The sequence below is a fragment of the Bos javanicus genome, chromosome 11 (genome assembly GCF_032452875.1).
Source record: "Bos javanicus breed banteng chromosome 11, ARS-OSU_banteng_1.0, whole genome shotgun sequence".
NCBI lineage: Eukaryota > Metazoa > Chordata > Mammalia > Artiodactyla > Bovidae > Bos > Bos javanicus.
In genome coordinates, this window is record NC_083878.1 from 94572869 (window position 1) to 94593018 (window position 20150).

The following is a 20150-nucleotide window of genomic DNA, read 5'->3' on the forward strand; positions in this document are numbered from 1 at the left end:
CTATATAAAATGAATGTCAAATAGAAACTGTATATGATCTCAAACATGTAAATTTAAAAATATGTGGGGGAAGGGGCAAGGTGGGGATAGGAGATTAAGAGGTGAAAACTACTATGTTTAAAATAAATAATACACAAGGATGTATTATACAACACAGGAATATAATAGCCAATATCTTTTAATAAATTTAAATTATAATCTGTAAAATACTAAATCACTGTGTTCTACAAATATAACTCAACTATACATTAATTAAAATTTATTAGTAGCCATATTAAAGAAAGTGAGAAAATTAATATGTGCATATGTATTATATGCATATTATATATTTTTTAAATAAAATACTAAAAGAAAATGCACCACAATTTTTACTTTTGGATGGTGGAATTAGAGATATTTTCTTCTTTATTGAAAAACATATATTCATTCAAGTGTTCCAACAACAGTGTTCCATCAACACTTTTTCTTGATAGACCATCCTCTCCCCACTCCCTTTAATCATCTTGGCACCTTTATTTAAAAAATAATTAACTGATTCTCTATTCTTTTCCACTGACCTATATGCCTATTCTTGTGTCAATACCACAATGTATACTACTGATTACTATAGCTTTACAACAAGAATTGAAATCAGATAATGTATTTCTTCCAACTTTATTCTTCTTTTTTCAAACTCTGTTTGGCTAAGCCCTTTGCCATATGAGTTTCCATACAAATTTTAGAATCTAGCTCGTCGAGTTCTATTTAAAAAGCCTAGTGGTATCGCACTGACCCTGTAGATCAACTTGGGGGAACTGACATCTGTACCAGTAAAGGTCCTCCAAAGAAACAGAATCAATAGGACATATATAAATAAAGAGATTTATTTTAAGGAATTGGTACAAGCAAGTCAAAAATATGTATGGCAGGTCAGCAGACTAGAAACTCAGGCAGGATTTCTCTTACAACTGTGAGGCGGAATTCCCTCTTTTTTTGGGAAACCTGTTGTTTTGCTCTTAAAGCCTTCAACTGATTGGATGAAGCCCACCCACATTATGGAGGGTTTCTTCCTTTATTTAAAGTTAACTGATTATAAATGTTAATCACAGCATCATCTAGACTAGTGTTAGACCAAACAACTGGGCATCAGAGCTTAGCCAAATTACGCATCACAACATCCTGACAAGAGTGAGTCTTTGAATCCAAGAGCGTGCTTTCTCTCTTTACTTATTTAGTTCTTCTTTTAACATATCTCAGCAATGTTTTATACTTTTTGGGGTCAGGTCATGCAAATGTATTGTTGAGTTTACCCATAAGTACTTCATATTTTCATATTACAAAAGCAATGTTTTAATGATTGCAGTTTATAATATTAATACCAATTTCCTTAACTCACATCATACACAAAATCACCAGAAATGGGTCAAGGACCTAAATATGAGATAAATCTATAAAGTGTCTAGAAGAAAATATAGGAGAAAATCTTTGTGCTCTTGTATTATGCAAAGACTTCATAAGATACAAAAACCATGAACCATAAAAGAAAAAATCAATAAACTGGATTTTGAAATTAAAACCTTATGGTACGTGAAAGATACTTTTAAGAAAATGAAAAGCCAAGCCACAGACTGAAGAAATATTTGCAAGGCACATTATCTAATAAGAGACTTATAGTCAGAACATATTAAAAAAAACAAAACCTTATGATTACTAGCTCAGTAATCATAAGACAAAGAACCCATTCTTAAAAATGATCAATAGGTTTGAAAAGATGCTTTACAAAAGATGATGTGCAATATCTTCTAGTATATAAGTACATGAAAAGACTTTCAACACTATAAATCATCAGATCAGATCAGTCACTCAGTCGTGTCCAACTCTTTGCGACCCCATGGACTGTAGCCCACCAGGCTCCTCTGTCCACAGTATTCTCAAGGCAAGAATACTGGAATGGGTATCCATTCCCTTCTCCAGGGGATCTTCTTGGCCCAGGGGTCGAACCTGGGTCTTCTGCACTGCAGGTGGATTCTTTACCATCTGAGCCACCAAGGAAGAACAATAAACTTCTGAGTGAAACAAAAAACTCTATATATCTTGACTACAGTAGTGGTTACACATCTGTATATATTTGTCAAACTTTCATACCAATTTTAAGTGAGAGAGAGAATGTGTATGTGTGTTTACATTTTTTAGATCTTCCTTATTGGCATATGGAGATATTTTGAGAAACTCTCCCAATCAATACAATTAAAATGATATAGTTACACACACACATAAACACACACAATCTTTAAACGTAATGCTAACCTGGCAAAAAGCATAGGCTCCAGAGAGCAAAAAATGAAATGGAAACTCAAACTCAGAATGGAAAATTAGCATCAAAGTTGGCTTTTACCCTGAAGCTCTTTGACAAACGATGGGCTCTTTCAGCTCCCAAATAATAGAGATAGAAGGCAGAAATGAAAGGAGATAAAGCCTAGAAACCTCTAAAGATACTACAACTTAAAGCTTGAAGACTACATCTCTAGTGGAACGATAAAAAGAATTGAAAACATTCTGCCAGTAGAGAATTTTCCATTCTTGATGTTCTCACAGGGTGGAAGGCAAACATCTCTACTGATACTGACAATTTCTAACTAAAAGTGTGTTCTCACATAGATCTGCAATTCAAAATTTTACCTACAAATCTGGATAAAATGATCAACGGATAATATAGAGAGCACCACAATCATTAGGACTCCTGGCTAACAGCCAGAAAAGAGTGGGTGACATTACTCATAACATGGTTTAAATAGACAAAAAGAAAAAAAATATGAAAAAGATAAGCAACATGAAAGAGAGTGAAAAAGTTAAACACATCCTAATCAGATTTCCAGAAGGATATAATAAAAAGAATGGAGAAGAAACAGTAGTCAGAGAAGTAATGGCTGAGAACATTCCAGAATTGCTATTCCAGAATTTTGCTGATCCACAAATCCCAAGCAAGGTAAGTGAAATCCATGTCAGAGACAAAGCACTATGAAAATGCAGAACTCCAAATAAAACAGCATGAGAGAAGAAGTGATTTCATGTAAGAACAACTATTAGACTTAACTCATTTGGGGCAAGTAAATACACAAGTAAAAGCAAATTAGAAACACCAAAGGACCTCCTTAAACTAATAAAGAATTAATACATAAGATCTTATTAGAGAAATATTAAAATACTTTAACATCGGGAATAATAAAAGGGTATTCACTATCTGTCTCTACACAACACTGTACTGCAGACACAGGGCACCACAACCAAAGAAGAAAATAAAAGGTATAAATAACTGAAAGAAGACAAGACCAAACACTCACTTATAAGTTAAATACTTTTCTATCAGAAACCCAAAAGAAATTAAAATTAGTAGAATTAATTAAGGAGCTGGGCAAAAAAAATCAATATTCAAAAATCATTTTAGTTTCTAAAGAATAGAAAAACAGAAAATGCAAAAACAAAATGCAAAAGGTATTTGCCATTTACAAAAGATATTTTAAAAGTTCTCAGGGGGAAATTGATCCAAAGACATGCAGGATCATTATGGAAGAAAAATATTTAGAGGGAGGGCATACCACACAGCTTGTAGGATCTTAGTTCACCAACCAGGGATTGAACCCCATGGTAGTGAAAGCACCAAGTCCTAACTACTGGACCACCAGGGAATTCCCAAGAAACTTTTTTTTTTTTTTTAAACAACTGATTATCGATTTATTAAAAAGGCTGATTTAGGCATCGGCAATGGTGACTTCCACCTCGACTCCCGGCTCAATACTGATGGAAGTGATCTGCTTGACAATTTCAGAAGGACTGTGCAGGTCAATGAGTCGCTTGTGGATCCTCATTTGGAATCGATCCCAAGTCTTAGAACCTTCACCACAAGGAGTTTTCCTCGTAGTTATTCTCAGAGTCTTGGTAGGCATCCGAACTGGTCCTTTCACTTTGAGATTCTTTTCCTTTGCTCCTCTGATCAAGTCAGCCCACACCTTCTCCAGAGACTTCACGTTGGGGCTGGTGAGGGTGATCCTAATCCAGTGAATGGCCACCTCTGGCTCCACTGGAGTCTTGCCGGTGTCTTTAAAGGCCATGGCTGCGGTGTGGCTTCCTGACCGACTTGTTCCTCGGCGACAGCGAACAGCGGTGAGTCAGGAGCAAAGGCGGGCGACACAAAAGTCCGCAGCAGCCGAGACCGCGTCTTCCTCAAAGAGCCCAAGAAACTTTTAAATGTTACTGCTAAGTCATTTCAGTTGTGTCCGACTCTGTGCGACCCCATAGACGGCAGCCCACCAGGCTCCCCCATCCCTGGGATTCTCCAGGCAAGAACACTGGAGTGGGTTGCCATTTCCTTCGCCAATGCATGAAAGTGAAAAGTGAAAGTGAAGTCGCTCAGTCGTGTCCGACCCTCAGCTACCCCATGGACTGCAGCCTACCAGGCTCCTCCATCCATGGGATTTTCCAGGCAAGAGTACTGGAGTGGGGTGCCACTGCCTTCTCCATAAATGTTACTAAATGATATTAAAATAAGACCTAAAGAGTCTTATGTTGAAAAATTGGGTAGGAAGACTCAATTAACAGAGATGTCAATTCACCCTAGACTTTTCTATGTATTCAGTGAAAAGTCCAATCAAAATATCACCATGGCTTTTATGAAATTTGATGAGTTTAAAATTTACATGAAAAGGAAGGACCAAGCAAAGCAGGATATTTTTGAGAAAAGTAAGGAAACTTTCCTGACAGGTATTAAGACTATCATAATCAACACAGCAACTGATTAGCACAAGGATAGACAAATTAGCTAACAGAACAAAATGAAAAGCCAAAAATAAGACCATGCATATAGGAAAATGCTCTATGACAGGGTTGGCACTGTAAATTCCTAGGGGAAAGACTAGATACTCAAGATGTTATAAGGGCAATTGAACATCCAAATTGGGGGGTGAGGGGAATGGATCCCAATTGTATAGTAGCCATAAAAAGCTTTTCCAGGTGGATTAAAGCTTTAAATGTGAAAGACAGAAATGTCAAACTTTTGGAAGAGAAATAACTCTGATAACAACTTAGAACAAAGACCTTATAAAAGTACATATCTTAGTATCTCTCATGAACACAGACTCAAAAATTCTAAACCAAATATTGGCCAACCAAGACCAGTAATATACTAACAAGAATGAAATATATTATTAAATGGATTGGTAGAATATTTTAAAACTCTAATTTACCATTTCAAAAGAATAAAGAAGAGAGATGTTTATAGCAATATATGCAGAATAAACAATAAAACTCAACATCTATTCAAAATAAAAACTCTCAGAAAACTAGGAATATAAGGAAACCTCAATTTAAGGGCAGCTCTAAAAAAATCTACAGCTCAAACTTTACGGTAAAACACTGTTCTCCCTTAAGCACTGAGAACAAGACAAAGATAATCGCTCCTCAGTTCAGCTCAGTTGCTCAGTCTGTTTGACTCTGCGACCCCATGGACTGCAGCACGCCAGGCTTCCTTGTCCATCACCAACTCCCCGGAGCTTGCTCAGACTCATGTCCATCGAGTCAGTGATGCCATCCAGCCATCTCATCCTTTGTCAGCCCCTTCTTCTCCCATCTTCAATCTTTCCCAGCATCAGGGTCTTTTCCAATGAGTCAGTTCTTCACATTTGGTGGCCAAAGAGTTTCAGCTTCAGCATCAGTCCTTCCAATGAATATTCACGACTGATTTCCTTTAGGATTGACTAGCTTGATCTCCTTGAAGTCCAAGGGACTCTCAAGAGTCTTCTTCAACACCACAGTTCAAAAGCATCAATTCTTCAGTGCTCAGCTTTCATAGTCCAACTCTCACATCCATACATGATGACTGGAAAAAACATAGCTTTGACTACACAGACCTTTGTTGGCAAAGTAATATCTCTGCTTTTTAATATGCTAGGCTGGCTATAGCTTTCCTTCCAAGGAGCAAGCATCTTTTAATTTCATGCCTGCAGTCACCATCTGCAGTGATTTTGGAGCCCAAGAAAAGAAAGTCTGCCACTGTTTGCATTGTTTCCCCATCTATTTGCCATGAAGTGATGGGACTGAATGCCATGATCTTATTTTTTTTGAATGCTGAGTTTTAAGCCAGCTTTTTCACTCTGCTCTTTCACTTACATCAAGAGGTTCTTTGGTTCCTCTTTGATTTCTGCCATAAGGGTGGTGTCATCTGCATATCTGAGGTTATTGATATTTCTTCTGGCTATCTTGATTCCAGCTTGTGCTTCATCCAACCCAGCATTTCACATGATGTACTCTGCATATAAGTTAAATAAGCAAGGTGACAATATACAGCTTTGACGTACTCCTTTCCCAATTTGGAACCAGTCTGTTGTTCCATGACCGGTTCTAACTGTTGCTTCTTTATCTGTATTCAGATTTCTCAGGATGCAGGGAAGGTGGTCTGGTATTCCCATCTCTTGAAGAATTTTTCCAGTTTGTTGTGACCCACACAGTGTAAGGCTTTGGTGTAATCAATAAAGCAGAAGTAGATGTTTTTCTGGAATTTTCTTGCTTTTCCTACAATCCAATGGATGTTGGTAATTTGAGCTCTGGTTCCTCTGCCTTTTCTAAATCCAGCTTGAACATCTGGAAGTTCACGGTTCACGTATTGTTGAAGCCTGGCTTGGAGAATTTTGAGCATTACTTTGCTAGCATGCGAGACGAGTGCAATTGTGCAGTAGTCTGAACATTCTTTGGCATTGTCCCTCTTTGGGATTGGCACTGATTATTCTTTGCTCACTTCTGAATTTGACCTCAGAGAGCCAGCAGCCTCTTACTGTCCTCCCCCTTCTTCCAGGTACTTTCCCATATCCAGTTAAGTTTTCTGCAAAGGCTTGCCTTCCACTAGCATCAAAGATTACTATGTCCTTGGTACATGACCACGGACATGTACCTCAACAATAGCTACTGTCCTCCCACCATCTCTGTAGGAGCCAATTCTGGCAGATATAATGTATACCATCTACCTTGTGAACTGTATTTCTGATGGTACCTATTAAACTGTGTTAGTTGCTCAGTCATGTTCAACTTTTTGTGACCCCATGGACTGTAGCCCTGTAGCCTGCCAGGCTTCTCTGTTCATGGGATTCTCCAGCAAGAACACTGGAGTGGGTAGCCACTCCCTTCTCCAGGGGATCTTCCTGACTCAGGGATCCTACTCAGGTCTCCTGCACTGCAGGCAGATTCTTTACCATCTGAGCCACCAGGGAAGCCCAAGTACCTACTAAAGTTGCTCCTAAAACTTGGCCATACTCATTAAGAGGTGGAAAATGCATGGCAAATTTTCCACCTAAAATCTCTAAGGAATCTGAAACCAAGGTTTCCTCAGGCCAAATGATCTAAAATTCAAGGGAATATGGCGAGAGAGGTATTCGAAAGGAAAAATTAACATTTTTTCAGCAACTACTCTGTGCCAGACATTTACCTATACATGCTATCTAATCCTTGCCACAACTCAATGGATAAAGAATTACCAGCACAGATAAAGAATCCAACACTCAGAAAGGTGTAGTAACTTTCTAAAAGTAGACAGCAATTGGTAGACAACGTTTTGAACTCAGGTCTTTCTGATTTCAAAGTCCAAATTCCTTACCTAGCTATATAAATAATACTCAGATTTGTACATTTATTTTTGCTAAAAGCAATAATCTGAAATTATAAAAATGAGGAAAAGGTAACTACTGAGCAATATGATGTAAGATATTGCTCTGTTTTGTTTTTTATACCACTAAGCAGACTGCGTAACAAGGCACCGTGTATTAAGAGTTTTAACTGGCCTTTTGTTTGATTATAGGCAACAAACAACTGGGAAATCACTCTCAGAGTCTGAATGGCCAATTCTGAAGGCTGAGTCCAACAAAACTATTACTCTAGGGTATCCCTTCTGACTATTCACCAGCAAGGAAAGAAAACCCAAGTGCAGTTTAATTGTCAAGTCATGTAAAGGTGATTTATCTAAAGAAAATTAGGTTTGCACTTTTAAGAAATTCCGATGTTTAAAATTTGTTAGGGACCTCACATTCCCTTAAATATTAACTAAAAAGTCTTGAAAGAGACCATTTCAATTTCTCTCTCCCATCTACCTTGGATGAGTAACAGGTACTTAAGAATGTTTATACAAAAAGAAATAAATATATATCAGTGTTTACATATGAATTCAATAGCTTTTCTCTTCAAACTTCACTGCTACTGTGAAATACCATCAAAAACCAGAAACATCATTGGTACGTGGGACAGAAGCAGTCATCCAACACCCTGGCCTTTCAGGTATTTAAGTGACCTGTCATCTTTCTGATGACTTTCTTTATTGCACTTCAGCTATCTCTTCCCTTGGTCTCCTCTTGACCTTCCCAGTGCCAAATTAAGACTCCCCAGTTCTAAACTACTCTAAACCCACTTTCCTATCCTTGGTGTTTGCTCACTTTACAACTCCTACATACTTGTTCTGAACCCTCATACCAATAGTCTCTTCATTCTCTCCCTTTATCAGACCTGATATTCTTCACTCATGCCTTTACCAGAAGGTCCATCATATCAAGACCCTAATGGCCCACATCTCTTATCCTTTCATCACCTTTGCGTGGAAATCTTTTATCCCTGAATGAATCTAACTATTTACTTTCTCTGTGCCTGCACTGAAGCTGATGTGCACAACTGGGGAAAAATTCCTCACCAATGTTATCCCTCTAAAAATTCTACCTGTATAAAAAGTCTACAGCATCAATTAAGCCTTCAATATCACCCAGCAATTGTTTTCTCACTAGTCAGCCTAGGCAACTATTTTGAATCTTCTCTAACATCCACTCAAACATCTACTCTCCATACACTCTCCTTTTTATTCTCAATATCTTATCTCACCATTCATTCCATCAAGACAATAGAAACTAACAAACAAGAATTGCCTCAACTTTCCAGCAACATTCATTTATTCTCTATGTATGAAACACCACTGGATATCTGGGGTCTGGAACCAGATCACCTACATTCTTATTCTAGTTTTATCCTTTGGATAAGTCACTTAACTTCTTTGTGCTTTGGTTTATTCATTTCTAAATTGGAGATCTGAGTAGTACCAGCTTTGCAGGGTAGTTGTGAGAGTTAACAAGAAGCATATTTGGAGCATTTAGAATGGTGCCTGGCACAAAGTAAGCATGCCAAAAATTTTAGCCACTACCCACCACCATCATATAGGCTTGCCTGATAGCTCAGTTGCTACAGAATCTGCCTGCAATGCAGGAGGCCTCGACTCCTGGGTCGGGAAGATCCACTGGAGAAGGGATAGGCTACCTACTCCAGTATTCTTGGGTTTCCCTTGTGGCTCAGCGTGGGCTTCCCTGGTGGTTTAGAGGTTAAAGCGTCTACCAGCAATGCGGGAGACCTGGGTTTGATCCCTGGGTTGGGAAGATCCTCTGGAGAAGGAAATGGCAACCCACTCCAGTATTCTTGCCTGGAGAATCCCACGGACGGAGGAGCTTGGTGCGCTACAGTCCATGGGGTCGCAAAGAGTCGGACACGACTGAGCGACTTCACTTTCACTTTCACTTTGTGGCTCAGCTGGTAAAGAATCTGCCTGCAATGCCTGAGACCTGGGTTCGATCCCTGGGTTGGGAAGATCCCCTGGAGAAGGGAAAGGTTACCCACTCCAGTATTCTGGCCTGGGGAATTTCATGGACTATATAGTCCATAGGGTTGCAAAGAGTTGGACGCAACCAAGTGACTTTCACTTTCACCACCATCATGACAACTACATGGGCCAGGCACCAGATGTATACAAATCTATATGCAATCTTTCCTCCTCCCCTTCTGGTATAACATAAGAGAAGTCTGTGCCTCCTCCAAGGCCAATACCTCCTCTCTTTCTTTCACCTGGGTTTAGAATAGGATAAAACAGAAATGAATACAGCCTAATGTGAGAAGACCCGGAAGGCAAACATAACTAGCCCAAGGTCATAAGGCTATTAAAATGTAGAGCTGGGTTAAGAAATCAAGTCAGCCTCTATAACTACATCATTCTGCCTTCTACATTTCCTTCAGATTTGACAGAAAGTTCTCCCTAAATACTTCAGCTCCTGTTACAGAAGTAAAGCTCAGGTTTGACAAATGAGAATTTCCCCCAAAATAAATACAGGCTTTTAAAGGCCTGAAACTACAAACATGCATAAAACACTCTAAATTACGGAAGAAGGAGTACCGAATTCTGAAGGTGGTCAGAAAAGGCTTCACAGTCTACAGGATGCCAACAGGAATACTGTGAACAGAAGTATGCAGAAAATCCCTGGCTGAGAGTTAACAAGGGGCAGGGAAAGCCTTGACAGTGAGAAAAAGTTAGAGCTGCTACCAGCAGGAAATCTCCTGGACATGACAAAATCTGTTTAATAAAAAAGGAGAACATATTAAAACTATTTGGCATGTGGGCCCAAATCAAACGGTACAGCATGAAAGTCTGGAGATCACCTGAGGACTAAAAGCAGCGGCCCTTCAAGTAGGGAGTTAGAGTTCCAACAGCTGTCAAGGAATCCTGATCCTTCAAATACTATTAAAGAGGTAATATAAAAGAACTTTAAGGAGTAACTGTGGAGGTGGCAGATAAGAGATTTCACTATGTTCAGAACACCTGGAATCACTTAAGAGACATCTGTTATCATCTGGGAATCAGAGATTAGAGTGCAAGACCACTGGTTTAGGTCAATTCAGAATAGCATTTCCATTTCTCTGCCCAACTGTTCATACAGGTAGGGCTACGGGACTTTGAGCTTTTCATCACAGCTTTACATGGATTCCTTATCATGGCACTTAAAACTATATAGTTCTCCTACAAATCAGGATAAATACAATAGATAAATTATAAAATTAAGACAGTGAGAATATTAAAAAAGTTAGACTATCCTAAATATCACAATATGCCAGGAATTCTTATATACAGTATATTTAATTCTCATGAGAGTATAATTATATATTTGACTGATTAATAGAATTATCATCTCTAACCTGATGTTTAGAAGTAAACTACCTTGCTCAGGGACACACAGTTCGTACTGAGATTCAACTCTCTATCTGATTTTGCCACTATACCTTTTCATATAGGGAGAGCAGGGTGAAAAAAATCACAAAATGATGTCCTTTCACAAAACTAGACCAATGGCTTACAGACAAAAGTCATCTAAAAACATTGGAATTTACAAGTTACTTAAAAAACAATGTGCTTAATTAGAAGCATTTTTGCCCAGCAGGCATGTTAGAAATGATCAAATAACGCAGACAAAGCAGTGGCATTTTCTGCTGGAGAATGTACAGCTGGCTGGATCAGCCTGGGTGGTGAGAACCCCTCACCCTCAGCACTGCTTTGGAATGCTCCCGGAAGTCATTCTGGTGGGCTGGGACTGGTGTTCTTTTCCATGCAATGCTTTGGTCACAGACATCAACCCCAGTAGTTGGGGAGGTTGAGAAAGCATGCAGGTAGCTCCCTCCAGGCCACCTTGTTAACTACCAGGTCGGAGGGACAAAAGCCCTCAGAGTCAGCACTGTCATCACACGTGCTAAGTCGCTTCAGTAGTGCCCGACTCTTTGCAACCCCATGGACTGTAGCACGCCAGGCTCCTCGTCCATGGGGTTCTCCAGGCAAGAATACTGGAATGGATTGCCATGCCCTCCTGCAGGGGATCTTCCTGACCCAGGGATCGAAAGCTGCGTTTCCTATGTCTCCTGCATTGGCAAATGGCTTCTTTACCACCAGTGTCACCTGGGAAGGCCCAGAACGATCGTCACAGAATGCCATACTGCTCTGACATGAGAAAAGTAGCATAACTTTACATACTTCCATAAGCCTGTGCATTACTATAACTATAAAACAATGGAGAAATTGCAGAGAACAAATAAATTGAAAATGGATTCCATTCTAGGCTCTCTCTTCATAATTGGAGTCCCCAGGTTGGTTGCCAGGAACAAACATTTCTCAGTAACAGATTTCACTAACTTCTTAGAAATTATTTTTTCACCAACTTCCAATATGTGTTTCCTATACAAGTTAACTGCTCCGGATTAGCAAGAAAAATGAGAATACATTGTTGCAAAAAGTTAATCCTGAGGCTTAGAGACCCTGGGATGGCAGGGTATCAGGTTCTGAAACTCACTCATGAACAAAAGAGGTGTTCAATACATCCATGGTTAGTGGGTGAGGAGAATTCTTCAGCAAACTACCTAGGGTTGGTGTTCAGCGGTTAACCAGCATTTCCCTGGATTTGAACTCTGCTGATTCTACCCCAAGGTACCCAGATTTTAGGATCATCAACCGTAGGACTGGAGCTCAGGGAAATTTACGCTCCAAAATTAGATTTTAAAGCCACAACAATTGCCCCTTAAGGGCCTGACTTGTGCTGCCCTGGACCACTCTAGGGAGAAGCCTCTTTCAGAATATATGTGATCTGGGTTACTACCAAAAGCACAGCAAAGACTATTTTCATGTACTCACTTAACAAAGACACTGTAAGAAATTCTAGAGAGTGGCAGGAAAGCACAGCATAAGAACAAGGGAAATTACCTCTCCTGAAATCATTGTTTCTCAGTTGGCATCTTCACAGATCTCTACTCCTGGGTCAAATTAGATCTGATCAAGTAGAGAGTAGACCCATGGATGACACTTACCTTCAAAGAGGAAAGAACACTTGTGATGCCCATTTGTCTTTAAAGGTTCCCAAACAGTAACAGTATTAAGCTCTCATTTTCAGCATTAGCTAAAAGAGTATTCAAAGCCTTAAAAGGGAGAAGAGGGGAAAGGAAGGGAGCCTGCCGAGGCATCACAGCTGTCTTGAAAGCTGGAAGACCGCTGTAGTCACAGTCCATCAGTTTCATGCCTGTGGTTTCCTTTCATTCTCAGAGTCAATTTAAATTACTAATAATCAGAAAACCTACAAGACAAGACATCTATTAAAGACAACTACTAATAAAATAAAAACTAAATATCAAATCGGATCATGGTACGGCTGGCTCCTGGGTTATAATTTAAGCTTGCATGAAGTGCAAACTAATGCAATGGAGGCACTGCTCTGAAGAACAAAATTAATTGCCTTTGTGAGTTCTCCCAACTCACAACACTCCTTCAGGGAAGTTACTGCTTTGTTAACAAACAGTAGCCACTTAAAATCCCAGATGTTATTAGTGTCCCATACCTTCTTGGCAGGACAGAAGCGAAGGAATAAATTTTTGTTCTCCATAAACTATGCCAACATTTTAAAGTTGGGACCACTTTACCATAATCATATGAATCATAAATACAAATACATAATCTAGTTTTTAAGTCTGATACAAATAACTGTCTTGGTGAGTGAATGTGGCTACTTCCTATTTTACTATTCCTTTCACCTGCTAAAGTTACTATGTAAAATACACAGAGAAAGAATAAATATGGTTACATTATAGCCCAAGAAACTCTGCAGTGTTTGGTGGCATTTGACATAAAATTTAATTAAGAACATCAGATTAGTCAGGTGACACAGTTCTGATCAAGTAACCTTGGAGAAGTAACACCTTCTCTGGATCTCTTTGGGAAATTGAGAAGCAAAATGACTCTGCTAATAAGTGTGGCTATAAATTTCACGAGAGTGGAGATTTTCTTGATTACCACTGGAGTCCCAACACTTATTTGTTGAAAAAATGAATAGAGTCCATACAATGGGCCAAATTCTCACAAGAGGTATATTGGACAACTTCTCTCTTCCCTACAACACCAACATGAAAGGAAATGATTATCTCTATTTCACAGACAAGGAAATGAAGTTTAAAAAGAAACCCAACTGTGCAAGATCCACAGCTACTGGGTGGAGTGGGGATTTGAACCTAGGTTTGCCTAACACTAAAACCTAACTTCATATTTATTTCCACTAAGAGAAAAATAAGTGTTTCTGTGAAATTTAATTATTTTACCTATACCACACATCCCAAATGACTTTTCATCCACCCAAAAAAACAGGATATACACCATTTTTAACTCCTAAACCCTATTTTAGTTAGGGTTTTTTTTTTTTTTTTTTAAAAACACTTAGCTTACATTTAAGGAATTGTGAGTAACCCAGTGGACAGAGCATTGCAAGAGCCTTTCACAGTCTCCCAAAGGTTGCCCTTTGGCCACTTAATTTCCTCCAGCTTTTGCCAGAGTGCATAGTTTATTTCCGATCATTCTAATTCACTCACTGCTACAACACCAGTGTGTTGTTGGAATGGCCCTATCGCTCTAGCATGAACGCTCCAAATTTCTGCAAAGCAGCTACAAAAGCAATTTTGGAAACATACAACTCTTAACAACTCTCCCATCTGGTTTTCACACCGGCTCCTTCCTCCATAAGCCTGCAGAAGTCACAGGCAGCTCCTGTTTTCTGGGAAACTAGCTGCCTTTTCATCTTGCTGGGTATATGTTATGTCTGTCTGTCAGCAAATTGGGAAATGGCCTCCATCCTGACAGATACATTTTGCAAAGCCTTAAAAGCACACACACTAATGTGAAGAAAAAGGACATTTTTCTGTTTTTGGAATCTGGTTATTTGCTCTTTACAGCTTGTGTGTCAAGGGATTGGGATTTCCCAGGTAGATGTACTAATGTAAAATGCATTAGTGTTAAGGTGGGGGCTCCCAATCCACCCAGGGCCAAAGGGTTAATACAAAATGACAGAATTTAATGACTGCTATTATGGTTGCCAGGCAACCAAGAGAAGGTGTGCCATAAAGGCCTAATTAATGAATGAGGTAGCAAGAGTTTCTGTTAACTTGGTAAGCAGTTCACAGTTCACCATTGGTTGGCTTTGCCCAGATGGTAATACTCTTAAGCTTTCTTAGCTCCACTGAGCAGCAGCAAAATAATGTGATTATAGTTGCAGCTCTGGCTAAGTTCTGACATCTATTCCATACTCAGTGCAATTTCTCAAATCAGTTGAAACAAGAGTCTCCTACAAAGATTCGTATCAGGGATTATATGCTTGCACTTGAATCCTCATACGTCCGGGTCCAGAGGAACAGTGGGATGGTTATTTTCTGAGCACTCTTCTGCTGCAGTAACATTAAGAATAATCAAAATTTACAGTCAAATCTGAATGCCATTGGAATTAGAGGATTTGTTGGGAAAATGTTCTTTACAAAGTAAAGGACAGATGACAGTAATGAAGGACTACAGTGGGAGTGTCCACAACTTGCCAAGTGTCTGTACTGATGTCTTACGTTCATTATCTCTACCTTTCCACAGCTCTCTAAGGTAGGAAATACTGCTCTCACTTTATGAGCTAAGGCTCTGAGATACCGTTAATAAGTATCTTGTTCAGCATCACACCCATTGCTGGAATGTGGCTGAGCCACGATTCAAATCCTGTCCTGACTCCCCAGCCCATTCTCTCCACAGCATGCTATGCTGGGGATGACATCGTGAAGACAACTGCCCTCCTGAGAGTACTCACTTGGTGTCAAACCAGAGCTAACACTTAACATCTATTATTTTATTTGATCTTCATCCTTATAACAATGCAGATTTTGTTGGAATTATTAATCTCCTTTTTAAAGAGAAGGAAAATGAAATTCAGATATCTGGCCCAATCAGAAATCTGGTAAATGGGGAAACACTTGAACTCAAATCCTCAGTTCAAACCCGCTGTTCTCTCACTGTGCCACACTACCTCCGCTCTTAAACTAGGACTGGCTCTAATTTCCATCCTGAAAATGGACATTACACTCAATTATTCTATTTTCTCCATGCCACAGGCATCAATTAAATATGTGAACTTTTCTTTGGACAGTGTACCTTCTACACCAGAATGTAGCTCAAAAGTCCCCACCTATTCAAACAGGGTTAGGTCCCTGAAAGCAGGTGTAATGGATTGGTGAGACAGGAATAAAGGTTTTTCACCCCCCAACCCTTAGCTAAGTCTTGAAGAAAACAGAGAAAACAAGAGGGGCTAGGGGCACAGAAGAGGCAGCAGTCTCAGAGGGCCCGAGATCCTAAGGGAAAGTTCTTACTCTTTAAGGGAGGAAGGCCTGTGTATGCTGAAGGGCCACAATGGGGCCCCAGATGAACAAAGGTGAAAAAAGCAGAAGAAAGACTGGGACCGGTTACTCTCATTAGTGGGCCCGCAACTTCAAATGTCATCAAAGTAGAGGACCAGGTCAGTCTAGCAAAAGATCAGAAGAACTGCCCCTCCAATCCTTTCAATCGCCAAAATACAATCTTTTCACTAGCACAGACAAATGTTCACTTTTCTTACTATTTAAAATACATTCCAACCTTTTTGGACTAATCATGGCAGAGTCAATTTCATCCTTTTTTTTTAATGGTTGGGCCCAGGATTATTTACAATTGACTCTTGCTTATCTATGGCAGGAGCTTCCCTGGTGGCTCAGATGGTAAAGAATCTGCCTGCCATGTAGGAGAACCCTGCAATGTATGAGACCTGGGTTTAGCCCCTGGATTGGGAAGATTCCCTGGAGGAGGGCATGGCAACTCACTCCAGTATTCTTGCCTGAAGAATCCCATGGACAGAGGAGCCCAGCAGGCTAGAGTCTATGGAGTCTCAAAGAGTCAGACATGACTGAGCAATTAACGCCTTCACATCACTTTTATCAATGGCAAGCTTTAAAATCCTAGACTGATTTCCTGCTGCCACTCATGTGTGGGCTGCCTCAGTTCTGCTGTTTGTGAGCGTACACGCAGGGAAGACAAACAATACTAGATAAAGCAAAATGGAATCAGAAAACTAAATTATCTGCCTTTGCCCAAAAGAAATGGCATTTATTCATTCAGTCAACCAATATGCCATAAGCATTTAAAGGCAACATGCTAGGTATTTAAGTATAACAAACAGGCCTTTTAGATTATAAGCCTTCAAGATTTAGAATGTAAATGATATTAATAGTTCTTCCAAGCGTATAATTAAGTGAGAACTATCTTCTGCCTCAGTCTGCAAAGCTCACTCACTCGCTCACTTACTCTAATACCTCAACTCTCCCCTTCCCTATCTCCCCCAACACAGGCCTCAGAGTTTCCCTTCTGTCCTATTAACTAATTCATCTAAAATGGAAAATAATTTCCAACACACACATCTGATTTTGCCACCCCCCGCCACCCCAAGATTCTCCAGGTCACTCTTTACTGAAGTCGGGCTCAAGTCCAAAAGCCACACATGGCATGTGGTGTCCTTGCTCTCTGATCCTCCCCACACAGGCCCACTCTGCTGCAGGCACACTGAGTGACTGCTGCTCTTTGCCCCTATCCCAATCCCCACCTATGTGGGTAACACACTCATCTGCCCTTTAAGTATCATCTCACTTCTGAATTTATTAAGTGAGCAACCTTCCCCAAAGCTTTCTTGTTTTATATATTTATGACACTCAAACGTTACCGTCTTCTCTTACAAAAATACCTAACCTCTGCATTGCCTAGTTCATAGTAGAATGCAATAAATATTTACTGAACTGATATTTATTGAATGGATGGACTATAACTACAGCATATATAACTATAACATACTACCAATTTTATATAGCAAGAAAAAACTACTCAAGCTTGATCTTTGCTTGCTACCCAGATTGTTAAAAAAAAAAAAGAAGAAAATTCCAAATTTTCCTTCCTTCTTTCATTTTTCTTCCTTCCTTGAACTAGCTCACTAGTTCAGCCTTTGTAGTCTTAGCAATTAGTGCTTACTCCCATCTTTCAAGTCAGTTGAGATGCTCCAATTAACCTGCATTTCTCATCCTTACCCTAGAGTTGGAAATTGAGAGCCACTATATAAAACATGCAGCATTCCTCAGAAGAGGGAGGATTCCAGAGATCACACATGTGGGACATCTAATCAACTTCTAAATTCACACATACCTAAACTTTCATAATGAGACTTTAGTATGAATTTCATTCTTTTACTGAAACACTGCATTCTCAGTGCTGGCTCCAGGCCAAATCTGTCCTCAACTTTGGCACTGAGAGTTCACCACCTGAAGTGAGGAGAAGAGGAGAGAACGGGAAGAGAAGCAGAGGACCATAAAATTGCAAAAATATCCAATGAGCACACTTGAGAAGAAACGCCTGGTTGATTTAAAATGAAAACTAGGATGCAGACAGGAGGTGGCAGCATGGACTTGAGGTCTGAGCATCAAAATGCCTGGCCAGGCCTCCCTAGCCTTTTCTTCAAGGCTGTGCCACTGAGGCTAGACCATAACCTCTCTGAGCACAGGCCTGTCCTTTATAAAAGGAGCAACTCACTTGTCATAGTCTAAAGGATAGTCTAAGAACAAAAAGACTAAAGATAGTAAGCAATTCCTATAAGAATCAAGCTGGAAAAATGTAAATTATCTCCCAATGCTTTCATAGCTGATACAAAATAGTCAAAATCTGAGCTTGCATTCTAATTTTGACTAATATTCTAAATTGGTTTCTAATGACTCAAAAACATGAAACTGGCTTTACTGTATGCCATTTCAATCTGGCTCAAAAGCCATTAGCAAATCCATCTACAGGAAGATTCTTATCAAAGAGAAATTCAAAAGCAACTTTTAGTCATTTTTGAAATCTCCGTTTCAATGAGTTCTATCTAAGTTTACAGTAAAACATCCCTGCATCTGTAATGCCATTCAGAGAGCAATGATACCAATTAAGTATGCCTCAAACCTCAGTAATTGTTAGAGTTTGATATGGCTAAAAATTTAGAAGTTGAATATAAAACTCTCTCATGACCCTCATTATATTTTTATTCAAAAAGTTGCAATATTAGTAGCATGATTGTGAGTTAAATGCTAAACTTCAGTGACATTCAGAGACGTCATTTACAAAGTCTTTTAAGACACTTAAAAGCTGAATGGCTCAGGTCTTTGATGTGACTGAATGCTTTGCAAACCAACTTGAGAAAAATTTCCTTTTCTCCAGTATGCAAAGGCAGCTGCCCATGACTACAGGTTCTAGAGTGTGATTTGGAAGCATTTTAGCAATACTCCTCATAATTCAAACCCTGGTTAGTGTCTGTCTTTAAGGGTCGTTGTTGGCCAGATGGAAAATATTAAGAAAAAGATATTGCAACGAAACCAGAGGCTGTGGAACACAGTTGCAAGCCCCAGTTAACCACAAGCAGACCTGCAGGCGGGCTCTGCTCAGCTATGAGCAGAACTCTGGCGCATCCTCTCTCTGCCCAGCAGCAGGAGGGCCCCAGGCCAGCTGAGAGCAGCCACTGTGCCAAACAGACTGTGCGAGTCTCACTGCTCCGATGCTTCCAGAGAAAGGGGGAGAATCGATGGGCTCCTTTGTAAACAACTTCTTGTGCTTTCAGGCTGTGACTGACTTCAAAGGTGGCATAACTTAATCCTGTCACAAATTATGCCATGGAAATCCTGAGGCCGTTTTCTTCCTGAGGAAATAAATACCTAAGTGGTGGTCGCTTATAAACTAGATTCTAACAGGTAAACAGCAAACAACAAAAGAAAAACAGGAATAGCTTTTAGCAAGGAAGAAAAATTGCATGGCCAAATATAATTTTTACTCACTATTTAAACCCATTTTCAGTAAAATCTTGCTGGATATTTTTAACAGACCTTAAATTTTTAAAAGTTTGGGTCGACTGTGACATTTCTGTATGTGTCTGTCTCCATTAACAGCTCCCAACTCAAAGTACTGACTCACCCTCAAATATTTGTTTTAATAAAATGTTTTAATTGCTAATAACGACTAAACTTTATTAAAGGCATAGATTTCAACAGGCATTCTTCTGAAGCCTTTATGTGTATTAAATTTCTGGAAAAAATCATTTTACCAAGAAAAACTCTCATTTAGATGTAAGGAAGTACATGATATAAGACAACTGTTAATATCATTATTCCCTTTACACAAAGGCCTAGGATAATTCAGTAATAACTTGTCTAAGATTTACTCTAAGTCTGACTATGAATCCAGATTCTTTCACTACTCCATGCCACGTCTCCAAAGCATTTGAACAAACTTTAGCCACTGCAAGCATGGCTATTTCCGAAATGCAGTGGACCATGAAGCCCCTGAGGACAGGGATACGGCTTTATTCATAGCTGAATCCCCAGTATCCAGCATGAAAGGATGAAAAGAATGAACGAAGAGTAATAGAAGGAAGAGCCCCAGGCTTTATACCAGTTGCCCACAT

The 20150-nt window shown here is 39.5% G+C and overlaps 2 protein-coding genes across 8 annotated transcripts in view; both read right to left on the minus strand.

Moving 5' to 3' along the window:
• The window catches only part of DENND1A (DENN domain containing 1A), a 530572-nt gene that overhangs the window by 303218 nt on the left and 207204 nt on the right, over nt 1–20150 (minus strand). The window lies entirely within an intron of this gene.
• Nucleotides 3728–4431, minus strand: LOC133257529 (small ribosomal subunit protein uS10-like). The gene has a single exon (XM_061433495.1). The coding sequence runs from the start codon at nt 4086–4088 to the stop codon at nt 3729–3731; it is 360 nt and encodes a 119-aa protein (XP_061289479.1). The 5' UTR covers nt 4089–4431; the 3' UTR covers nt 3728.